Raw genomic sequence first — 12403 nt, 5'->3', positions numbered from 1 at the left:
GAAATGCAGCAGTGGTCAAAAGCCTAGACTTGAAAAGTGAGTCTATAATTGCTACCCTGAAGACAATAATACTATGAGTTGCTGCATATATAGAAGAGTTGTAACAGCCCAAACTGGTCAGGAAGACAAGAGAAATTTAAAACATCAGCTTTTATTGACCATTCTAGTTTTATTTCTAATGTTCATAAGAACAACTCTACCTAAGAAATCACCAGTCCTGATGCCGCCTGCCATTTACATAAGGACCACAAATACTAGGTAACTCTTTTGCTCCAGTCTATCTGTACCCTGTTAATTTCTCAACTACTTGTCTTCTGGCATCATACATGAGATGTCATTTCATTTGTTCAATTATTCCTTTCTCTACCTCACACTGAGAATATGGGCTCCCTGACATACCATAACTTGACCTCTCTCTTTTTTAGTTTCTTCATCTACAAAAGGTATAAATAATCTTGTTAATTATTTGCTTATTATATGATTGTGAGGGAAATGTAGGTGTAGCTGTCACCTACAGCTTGTGCTTGCCTGGTGTACCTAAGACCCAATTATTTGAGTCTTACTACTACATAAAGAACATACCAGAATGTGTAGGCAAAAAGATCAGAAATTCAGGGCCATACATGCCTACACATAGCGGCCAAGATGAGATGTATGACACTCTGTCTTACCAAGGAACACCTCAGCTCAAAAGACTGACTCAAAGTCTATTGTGGGTACAAGCTGACAGTCTCTTGTTCTGCTCACAACAGCTCGCCAGAGATCTCTGTAGATAGCTCTGTAGATAGTCTGCTCAAGATAGCTTTCTGTTGAAGACAACTCTCTCCTGCTAGAAAAAAAAATTCTAAAAGCTCTTTGGATGATAGCTCATGGATTTTGTGACCAAACTCAGAAAAGCTTCTAGGAAAAAAAAAAAATTCTTAGATTTTCCAACTAGAGTCAGAAATCCTGCTAGAAACATTCTAAAAGAGCTGTGTTCACTCTCCAAGCAGCTCTCTCTGGGTAGCTCTCTCTTGCAGACCAAAGCCCAGTCTTTTATTTACATATCAATTCAATCATTTACCCAGGTTACTGTTTTATTATCCCATAAATCAGCATTATATGATCGTAGCCCCTTAATTCTTAGAAGACAGCAAGTACTTTTTTAAAAATGGCAACAAATTCAGAGATCTGCCTGCCTTTGTAAGCACAGAAAATAAGCTAGCTGGGCAGGATCTAACACTGATATTTCTATTCCCACCAGGCCTGGGCCTAAACTCACTCTGTCCCAGGCTGACCTTGAACTCAGGAGTCTGCCTGCCTTTGTAAGCACAAACAATAAACTTAGCTGGGTGGCATCTTGCCCCAGGATCACCATTTCCTAAATCTTTTCACCTCCTTTTTTTAGTATATTTCTGACTAGCTGACTCATAGTACAGCTGCCTCTGTTCTTTTAGATCTATGAAGCCCCTTATATAATTCATATTTCATTCTTATATTTTGCATAATTGAGAAATTAGACTTTCTTAAATGCATGTTTTCCGAGTTCTTTCCCACAGCCTTAAAGGCTGTGCTGAAGGACAAATCATTTAACATCTTGCTAAGGACATTAGACACAACCTCACCTCCCAGACTCATGCTGTCTCTGATTATCATTAAGTCATAAACCTTGGCAAAGAAGACATTCCCCCAAAGGCGGATCATAAAGTAAACTATACAAACAAGCCTTACTCTTAACAACCACCAACACTCATGGAGGCCCACAGCCTGCTAACTCTGCTTCAGGGGTAGGAACGGTATCACTCTATCCCTTCTGCATGGGCATGCAAGACTCAGCACTATCTCAAACAAGAAATAAAGGATACTGTCAGAATTAAATATGAGTATCAGTATGAACTCTGAACACAATATCTACTACATAGTGACTGTGTGCCTTAAGCCATCATTATTATTTAGCAGCTACCTTTCAAACAGGTATTAGGCAAGGCATCTAGTAGAAAGGTGGAATGACTTCAACAAGATTGTCTTGGTCCATTTCCTGACTCACAGATTAGTAAAGTAACAAAAATAAATATAATGGTAACATTTTTATTGGCAAATTTCTCCACAAACAATTGACAGAATGAGTGTATATGTGTGTGTGTTGATGTTCTTGGTGGTAATTATAAATATACAACCTTTAGAGTAATGAGCACTTACAGAAAAGCCTGAAATTGTTCCTCTTGACTTAAGCTGCGTCTATACTCTGCTCATGATAGGTTTTTGGGTTTTTTGGGATTTTGTTTGTTTGTTTGTTTGTTTTGCTTTTTTGCTATCTGCATATTTTTACCCTTTCTACTTTATCAGTACCACAAGTAGATTTTGTTGTATTGTGCAGCATCATTTGTTTTTAACAGGTGAAGGCAGTAGTCAAATTAAGACTGGTCATACATGGGAGACTCTGAAGTGCTTCTATTCCACCTAGTCACTGAAAGGAGAGTGAACTAATTAATGCTATGAATGTTGAACTCATCACCTTTCAACAATACTCATTTGACAGCTCCTACCTTTTGTTATCTCTGTTGTTTATTGCTGATCTCATCCAGGTGAAGGGTGGGGTACAGAAAGAAGTCTCAAATCCTTCTCAATGCTACATGGCAGACATGGCAAAGTTGTGACTTGAATACTGTTCTACAACTCCAAAATCAGTCCTTTTTTATTTCTAGCACTTAAGCTGTATCTATACTCTGTTCGTGACAGCTCTTTTTGCTATCTGAATATTTCTACCTTTCTTTCCTTATACCCATGGTTTAAGAATCACAAGTAGACTTTGTTTCATTTGGTATTTCCGTACTCATTATTTTCTCAAGACTTTATGGTGAGCACTAAAAGGTATGTTTGTCATCATACCCAGTTAGGTGACATAAGAATAGAGGTGAGCACAGGCTTTAAAGACATGTGGCATGAAGTCCTCAAATTAGTCATCCCTTCTAAACTTGCTTTAATTCAGCTCTAACAAGGAAAGGATAATAAGATTTCTATGAAAATAAGAGTCAATGTTCACAAAGTGTCTCAAATATAGTAAGACATCCAGTAAATGGGCACAGCTGTAATTACCATAATGATCACCTTGGACCATATCAGAATTTAGATGAGAATGTCCCCACAAAGAATCATGGTCTCCATTTGGTGGTGTTTTGTGGGCAGGTTTAAGAGGTATAGACTTGTTGGAGGAAGTATGTCATTGGAGGTAGGTGTAAGGGGTTTAAAGGCCCATGCCATGTGCAATTGCTTTCTTTTTGCTTGTGCTTTCTTTTACTGATGTAAGCTCTCAACTTCCTGATCCAGCTTCCATCCTTCCCCTCTGCCATCCTAGACTCTTACCTCTCTGGAACACAAAGTACACGTAAACTCTTTCTTCTATAACTTGCCTTGATCGTGGTCTTTTATCACAGCAAGAGGAAAGTAACTCCTACAGTTGTGCAGAGAAATGGTAGTTTTCCACCAATCTCTTTAAAACCTCAAAGGAATGTGTAAACATTCTGAAGAGAAAGGGGGCGGGCGGTAAAAAGAGAAGAAAGTGTATACAACTTAAACATCAACTAAGATCTGAAACATTTATTTACTTCTTGCACAAGGCTGTCCCAACAACTCAACAAAGAAGATCTACACTTGTTTCTCAAAAGTTGAATTGACTACTTTGTTGTAATTTACCAGACAGTGTAAAGTAGGTCTGCAAGACCCCAAACCCAACAAATAGACATATCCCATATTCATGGCAATCGGGAGTCTATTCACAGATATATGAATGGATGGTCCCTGTCTTTTAAATATCATAGTATATACTGGTCAAGTATTCTGTTGATATTGGACGGACCAGGGAGACTTCAAAGAAACAGGGGAGGAGCTGATTCTGCCCCAGTTTCTGGCTCTCACTAAAACTAGTTCACTAGCACAATCCTCTTCTTGGTCACTCCACTTCAGCAAAGTCTCCATGGTTTCTAAAGTTCTTTTCAGCTCAAACATTTAATGATGATTCTTCTCCCTTCCCCCAAAGAACTCTGCTGGCAATACAGAGCAAAGACAGAGAACATATGTAGGGAGAGTCACTCCATTTATATTAAATTCCACATTCCTGCAGAGCTATGTAATGTCTGCTGCCCTTCAGTCGACTCCACACACCAATGTTTGTTTACAGTCACCAGGGCATGAAAGGCTATTTTTAAACCTGGCTTTTCATGTAAGAAGGTTAAAACTCAAACTGAATTTGATTTGTTGAAGAACTCAAATCCTCAGGATTATAGCAGGAAGAAAGAGAAATGTAAGTCACTTTAATTACCCTTTGACTCTTCTCTCCCAACTCCCACCCCCATAATTCTGCTAACAAAGATACTATTGGTTAAGCTGATGGTATCCAGGGCCGAAAAGCCTTTACATTGGCTGCTGATAACCAAGGACCCTTGAGTTGTTTACTTTACATTTTCTTTGGAAACAACATGAAAACTCTTAGAAGGCAGCTGGCTAGGAAGGCAGCAAATCCAGAGATTTGCACAGCTGGCTATAGTAAAGCATCTAGAAGTTTTATTCAGCTGAGATTTTAATGTCAGGTTCTCCTTTAGCAAACACAGGCTTTGAAATCACACACTTCAATCCCCAACTTACTTACTAGTAACGTGGCAGAAAGCCTGGCTCACTCTGTCACTAACAAGAGTTTTGTTCTGTACTTTGTTTTTCACGTGGAATCTGTCTGTCTACTCCAGCATACAACATCAGTTCCAGAGAAATGAGAGTGGTTGGCCATCTCTTGTGATTCTACCCCTATTGCTAGCGCCTGGAAAATGTTTCCCTCATAATAGTTTATATATTATGTAGCTCACTGAGGTGTCCAATCCTAGAGCATTTACTTCCCAGAGATTTCAACAAGCATTGTAGAAGACTACTCCATAATGTGAGGCATGATTATGGATAAAAGTGGGGTCTGTTTGAGGAGATGATAAAAATACTCTAAAATGACTGTATGACTCTGTGAATATAATAAAACTATTGGGTTGTGTTCTTTAAGTGTTTGTCTTAGTAAGTTAACCACCTCTCTACATGGCTATTTTTTTAAAAGAACCTTCTTTACCACCCCAAATTGAACACATCAACAAATACCCATATTTAGACCAGAAATTGACATTTATGACTTGAGTAAGTGGTTGAATAGCTGGTAACTGAATGAACTGGAGAAAGGGGTGATGAAGAAGAAATAGTGTGTCCCATTCAGGAAAGAAATGCTTACACTGTTGTTTTCTACTTAATTCATAACTTTCCTCCCCCTGTAATCTCAAGTCAGTCACACTACATGAAGGGGATATACATACACCTCAGTGAAGGTTCCTTTTCATTCTCAACCTGACACAACCAAGAACCATTTGGAAAGAAGACCTCAATGAAGGATTGTCTCCATCAGGGTGGCCTATGAACACATCTATGAAGTATTATCTTAATTAATTTAACTGATGTGGGAGAAGACCTAGACCATTTTAGGACTTCCATCCCTAGGCAGCAGGCCCTGAATTATGCAAAACACAGAGAAGGCAAGCAAGGGGACACCTGTTCTTTCCTTTCTCTCTGTTCTTAACTGTAGATATGTTGGGCACAGCTGTTTGAAGTTCCTGACTTAACCTCACCATAATGATGGACTATAGGAATTGTAAACTGAAATATCCCCTTTCCTCCATGAAGTTGATTCTTGTTGATACTTTGTAACCGCAACAGAATATAATCCTCTTTATAAAAATTTTAACCAGAGACATAGCAAGGTGGCTGAATGGGTAAAAGCACTTGCCACTGAGTCTGACTACCTAGGTTTGATCTTAGGATGCACATGGGTCAAAGAAGAAAATGACTCAAGCCAGTTGTCCTCTGACCTCTACAAATGTTACATAGCAAACAGAATGTACATGTACATGCCTCTGCCTCCCAAGTACTGGGATTAAAGGTGTGTGCCACCACGTCCTGTATTCTAATGAAATTTAAAAGAGAAGCTGTAAGAATATGTTCAAAACCCTAATTTTGGCTTTCCTTTTAAAATAAACTGCAGGAATTTCTGTATTTTTATATTTGGTGGTAGCATCAGAAATCCAACTTTTGAACTGAGTGAGGAAAGCTAAATCTCAACAACAGTTATACTTAAAGAATGTTCTAGGAAGCAACAGCCCAAGGGCAGAATTTAGGAGAGCAGGAGGCAGAGCCCGGGCCTGGGCCAGCAGTGTGAGGAGTGGTGCTTGTTGCTGGCCCACTTTGCTCTTCCAAAGACTGCATTGCCTGTACTGAAGACGAGCTACATCAAATGGCACACCATGTGAATATGATGAGTCGTCCTATGAAGGAACAGAGCCATCTGCAATACAACTGCTGTTTGGAAAGGTCATCTTCTTACTGAGCTTGGCTATCTGCTACATGCTCACTGTGGACTGGAACATCCACAAACATTTTAAAGCTCCTGGCACTACTTACTGACTTTGGATCTGTGGGCAGTATTTGGATCAATAGCAGTATTGTTGCCAATAGAAAAACTCAGACATACACACACACACACACACACACACACACACACACACACACACAGACACATGTACCCCAGGTTAGGTTCACACTTACATGTTCCTGGGGATTGCTTTAACTTGTGATCTCCCTGGCCCTGCCCCCCATGACTGGATTCGTAAGAATGCACAGCTGAACCTGGTTCATGTGTGCTGAGAACCAATCCCAGGGCTCTATGCATGCTGGGTGCTGAGGACTGAACACATGGACTCACACACCATACATGGGTAATCTCTCCCATTTACCCCTGAGATTCAGGTTTTTCAGCCGTCTCTCCAGCATACACATTAACCATTTGAAAATAGAAACTACTGATATTGGATGATGGCAAGGTTCAGAAGACCTTCCAGAGAATTTCTAGGATCTTCTGTCCTCAAGGAATCCATTACATACTTCTACTTGCAGAAAAAGCAAGAATGGCTAATTAGGAAAACACTTGAAACTGAAGAAGAACGAAGACCAAAGTGTGGACACTTGCCCCTTCTTACAATTGGAAACAATCACCCATGGAAGGAGTTAGAGACAAAGTTTGGAGCTGAGACAAAGATGGACCATCTAGAGACTGCCATATCCAGGGATCCATCCCATAATTAGCCTCCCAACGATGACACCATTGCATACACTAGCAAGCCTTGGCTGAAAGGACCCTGATATAGCTGTCTCTTCTGAGACTAGACCAGGGCCTAGCAAACACATAAGTGGATGCTCACAGTCAGCTATTGGATGGATCACAGGGCCCCCCAATAGAGGAGCTAGAGAAAGTATCCAAGGAGCTAAAGAGATCTGCAACCCTGTAGGTGCAACATTATGAACTAACCAGTACCCTGGAGCTCTTGACTCTAGCTGCATATGTATCAAAAGATGGCCTAGTTGGCCATCACTGGAAAGAGAGGACCACTGGACACGCAAACTTTATATGCCCCAGTACAGGGGAACGCCAGGTCCAAAAAATGGGATGGGTAGGTAAGGAAGTGGGGGGGGGGGAGGGTATGGGGGACTTTTGGGAAAGCATTGGAAATGTAAATGAGGAAAATACCTAATAAAAAGGAAAAAAAAAGATGTGCACACAAACAATCCTGAGCTCAACTGGAACGAACATAAATGAAAATAAACAGCACATAAATTCCTTAAAAAAAAAAAAAAAAGGAAAAAACATACTCCCAAGAGAGGAGGAGTTGGGCAGGAGGAAAGAGATAAGATGGAAAACCACTCTGCCATATAGGACCTGGGCTCTTCTGGCTCACAGCCACCCATGATGGCTTACCTTAATGGGGCCCTGGGTGCAACTTGGATCCTTACACTTACTGGCAAGTACTTGGCCAACTAAGCCATTCCCCCAACTCTGTGTTGTCTTTTTTATACATCCTCAAGCTGCTATAGACAAAAGAGAATTGAGACATTTTCTCTCCCTAAATCTGGGCCAAACTATGAAGATACTGTTTCCTTTTCCAGTGTGTGTATCAGTCTGTGGTAAGGGTCAGGAGTGGACCTACCTGACTTCCCATTTACAGTAATGCAGAGTAGCTTCAATGACAAGTGGCCCCTTGTATATCAATAGGCTTCTCCATTGCTCCCACTCTACAGCTCACCTGCACACTGCTCAACTGAGCTGCACATATATTCTCCCTCTACAACCCAAGATAAAGGAGTTGATAAAGGAGTCAATGCTCTCTGGAACATTCCAACTCCACTGCAGAGGCCCAGAACAGAGTAACAATCACTGGTGGGCACAATGTATCTAAGGCTTAAGCAGGTGAGTCACACCCTCAACACTGCTTCTTAGGTCACCACACAAACCAGGCTTTATTAGTATGTTATAAAAGAAACAGGAGACACCAGATCTTGTGAAATGTTTAAATAACTTTAAACTTTATTGAGTAAAAATTGCATCAGCACAACCATAATATAATGAATAGAAAAGATAAATACAAAGTATCACATGTGAAATAGATTGTTATGAACCTGGCAGTTTCAACCATAAATACTAAATCCCCAACTTTCCACAGTGGTAATATTAATCTAATGAGAAAAAAATCTCAATTTCATCTTAATAAATACCAAAACTCTTTAAGAAAAAACTTTAAATTGAATCAAAATTTTCAATAAAAATATAACAATTCAATGCAGCAATAGATGGGGTTTGTATTCAGTGAGACCTGAGATAGAAATGGACTTTTGCCATTATAGTTACTCAAGTCAACTTCCAAACCTAAGACAGGTCTGGGAAACAATGAGTCTTTAAATGACCATGGTGCTTCCCTTACTAGTCCTGGAGTCCAGTCAGTAGTTTAGCTGCAGTTCTACATCCTGTACATCCAGTAAAATACGTTGGTGCAAAACAGCACCGTGCTGTGCAACTCATTTTCATTTCTCATACTATTTTCAAACTTAAAAAAAAAATTAAAACAAAACAAAAACACCACCACTATCTCCTGCTTCAATTTAACAGCATACAAGTCCAGCACTAGAGATGCTAGTGAAGGGCTTCAGCCTCTTCCTGCTCATGTCCCTCCTGGCACCGCGATGAGCACTGCTGATGTCCCTCCTGGCACTGTGATGAGCACTGCTGATGTCCCTCCTGGCACCGCGATGAGCACTGCTGATGTCCCTCCTGGTACCACCATGAGCACTGCTGATGTCCCTCCTGGCACTGTGATGAGCACTGTTGATGTCCCTCCTGGCACCATGATGAGCACTGCTGATGTTCCTCCTGGCACCGTGATGAACCTTTATTTCAGAAATAGACACTGCAAACAAGGACTTGAGGATGGGAAATGACAATGGCCAAGGTTTGCAAGTGAGTTAAGGAAAACAATCAGTGGAGTGGGGTCAGGAAGACAAAAACAAAACCAAAAGACAAACAAAAGCCAAAAACAAAACAAACAACAAAACCAAAAACACAAACAACAAAACATAAAAAACCAACAGAAACCAAAAACAAAACCACAAACAAAAGAAACCAAACTCCAAAACACGAACGCGAACACAAAAAAACAAACGACAAAAAAAGCACAAACAAAAAAAAAATTAAAAACCCAAAACCACTAAAAAACAAACAAGAAATCACTAACAAAACACACACAAGAAAAACAAAAAAAGAAAAAGAAAAAACAACAAAACAAAACACAACAAAAAACAAAAAAGAAAACCAAAATAACAGAAAAAAAAGCCAAAAACTCAATGAAACATTAAACAAAAAAGCACATACACACAAACAAAAACAAAAATAAAGCAAAAAAAAAAAAAGCAAAAGAAAGCAAAAAACATGAATTCATTTAATTCCAGCACTAAAACAGTATTTCTTGAACATGTGGTCTCCTGTAGGTTGGGCAGCAGCAGTTTCTAAGCTTGCAATAGTTACACACATCCTAGAGATGGCATTAGGGCATCAGTCCCACATCCCACGTGAGGACTATATTGAAGAGAGTGGGCTTCATCCAGTGAGACAGCTCAGTACCTGTTTTATATCTCTTCAACACATCCTACCTGAGGTATATTAGAAAGAGGGATGGAAAAGCACAGGGATGGGGACCATAGCAACCAGGTGGATGTTGTTACAGTAATTGACTGTGCAGGATTTCCCAGACCATCCTCTTCCTGAAGGTGGGCATGTGTTGCTGAGAAAAGGTCACAGGCTGGTCCCTAGCGATGTAATCTGCATATTTGCAGGCAAACATTCCACAGTCACTCCCATTCTGTTGCTGAGGAATCTCCTCTGATGTCAAACTGTACTGCTTCCACTCCAAAGGGTCCAGCTCAATGTTCCTGCGTGTCTTGCTCTCATTCTGTAAATATTGGAAGATGGTCTCACAGATAGACTTCCCTGTCTGTCCCATGGAATCGAGGTACACAATACTTCGTTTTCTTAAATCGATTACCACCAGGCTCCAATGTACCCTCTGGTGAATAGGCACCAAGATGAGTTCTTTTTCAAAGAGATTGATGCCTCGAGACCATCTTTTCACAGAACTGTAACCGCCATGCTTTAGCTTGGGGTAAAAGAAAGTGCTAAAGACATGAAGAGCCGGGTAGCCTTGCTTTTCATTTCTCTCAACCAGAAGGTTCATGTAGAAATTGATGACCTCATCATTGAGCCACTGACCGTTCTCCAGGGTCTGGATATCTCCTCTGGTGATTCGTAACTTGAATCTGGAACTTAGAATTTCTTCTTGGGGTCCTGGACCCAGTGCATTCTCAATTTCCTTCTCCATGGCCTCTGTAATATCAAGGATTTGATCCATTTCTCTGACCTTTGCTTGGTCTGTGAGAGGCTTTTCCTCTGCTGCAAGTACTGCCATCTTGTTGGGGAGTAAGTTATCGTCTCTGCCACTCTCCAGGATGACCTGAGCCTGTGTTCCTGTTAAATCAGGCTCCAAGATGTTTCCCCTTCTTACTTCACCCTTTACACCACCTTCCTTCTCTAGAACAGATTTCTCCTCAGAACAGCACTTCTCTCTCTCCTCTGGTGAAAGATATTCTGTTAGAGGAACAACAGTAGATGGTTCTTGATCACTTTGAGATGGTTCTGATCCATGACTGTCTTCTGACTGGCCCGCTTTGATCTTCCGGGCATTTGTAATGATTCGCTGAAGGTTTTGAAGCAACCTTCTTTTGGAGAGTAAGCTATCTCCTCTGCCACTATCCTGGATATTCTGAGCCTGTGTTCCTGTTAAATCAGGCTCCAAGATGTTCCCCCTTTTTCCTTCAACCTTTACACCTTTCTTCTCATTAATGATTCGCTGAAGGTTTTGAAGCAACCTTCTGTTCTTTTCCTTTTGGGGGCTTTGTATGTTTTCCTCCATGGCAGTATAGGGCCGCTTGCGACCCTTGCCACCATCAGCAGGCTCCCTCCCAGTTACAGCCTGCTCTGGAGGACCTTCAGTCAACTCTAGTTGTTTTGGAGACTCTCCCTGGGGTTTCCATACCTGACCCTTGCTAGGCTGTTCTCTCAGGAGCTCTAGGTCTTGAGGCTCCTGAGGGGTCTTCTTCTGAGCCTCGCCAGGTTCTTTAAATACGGTCTCTATTCCATCCTGGCATTTCTTTTTTAGACCTTGGCCCAAAGCTTCCGACTCTATCTCTGTCCCATTTTCATTTTGGTGTTTTCGTTTTTGCCCTTTTCCTGAACCTTCGGGCTTCATCTCCAACCCAGGTGGTTTAGGTTGGACTGATTTTTAGAGGCTGTTACTTTTGGGTCGTTCAATCTGATGTCCGAAAAATCACTTCTTCCAGTAGATGGTGAGTCTCCTTTGTAAACAGTTGACTTTGCAGGTCAGGGTCAGTCAAAGAATGGAGATAATTCAGCAGACCGATTGGTGAATAGTCAGCCCTTGGCAGTTCACCAGGGGTCCACTCTAGAAAACTCAGAGGAGTTCTAAGGATACTTCCTCAGAAGTATCCTTCTTGGTTGCTGTAACCAGCTAAATAGCGAAAATCTCAAAATCGGACTAATTGTCCTAGTTAAACACTAGTAAAACACGGGGCCTGAACCTAGTAGTTAACACTTCGGAGGCAACCTCACGAATGATGTTGAGCTCAGAGGGTTGCCCCTAGACATAGCCTTCTAGGTTCCATAGCTGGTTGTGATGTCAGCTGAAAGGATGCTAAGCAACGTTTTTGGAGGTTGGAAGCCCTCCCCAACTCCAACTTGGTCCAGGGTTTCAAAGCACTCCTTTGCCCGAGTGGCAAGTTTGAATGTATTGATATATATCACAGTTCTTGGGCAGAACAGAGGGTTACTTACCTAAATGCTCTCAGCATAGTTCAGCTGGTCCTGACTAGTACCTTTGTCTTTTAGGAAGCTGTCCCATCATGGTCAATTATAGAAATTTAAGTGCCCTTCAAAATATCTTCTCACACA

At 41.0% G+C, this 12403-nt stretch overlaps 1 protein-coding gene and 1 non-coding gene across 2 annotated transcripts; both read right to left on the bottom strand.

Moving 5' to 3' along the window:
* Positions 1-920: 920 nt before the first annotated feature.
* Positions 921-983, bottom strand: LOC115029440 (U7 small nuclear RNA). Its single transcript, XR_003835018.1, has one exon. It is a non-coding gene; the product is annotated as a U7 small nuclear RNA (small nuclear RNA).
* An 8939-nt stretch (positions 984-9922) lies between these two features.
* Positions 9923-11684, bottom strand: LOC110310054 (sentrin-specific protease 2-like). Its single transcript, XM_085831574.1, has 2 exons — positions 11305-11684; positions 9923-11151 (listed from the first exon to the last, which is right to left on the bottom strand). Exons 1-2 carry the CDS (start codon positions 11682-11684, stop codon positions 10101-10103), a joined length of 1431 nt encoding a protein of 476 aa, XP_085687700.1. The 3' UTR covers positions 9923-10100.
* Positions 11685-12403: the final 719 nt, after the last annotated feature.

This window comes from Mus caroli, unplaced genomic scaffold, assembly GCF_978045245.1.
Source record: "Mus caroli unplaced genomic scaffold, Mus_caroli_1 scaffold_16, whole genome shotgun sequence".
NCBI lineage: Eukaryota > Metazoa > Chordata > Mammalia > Rodentia > Muridae > Mus > Mus caroli.
This window is presented reverse-complemented; position numbering and strand designations above follow the sequence as displayed.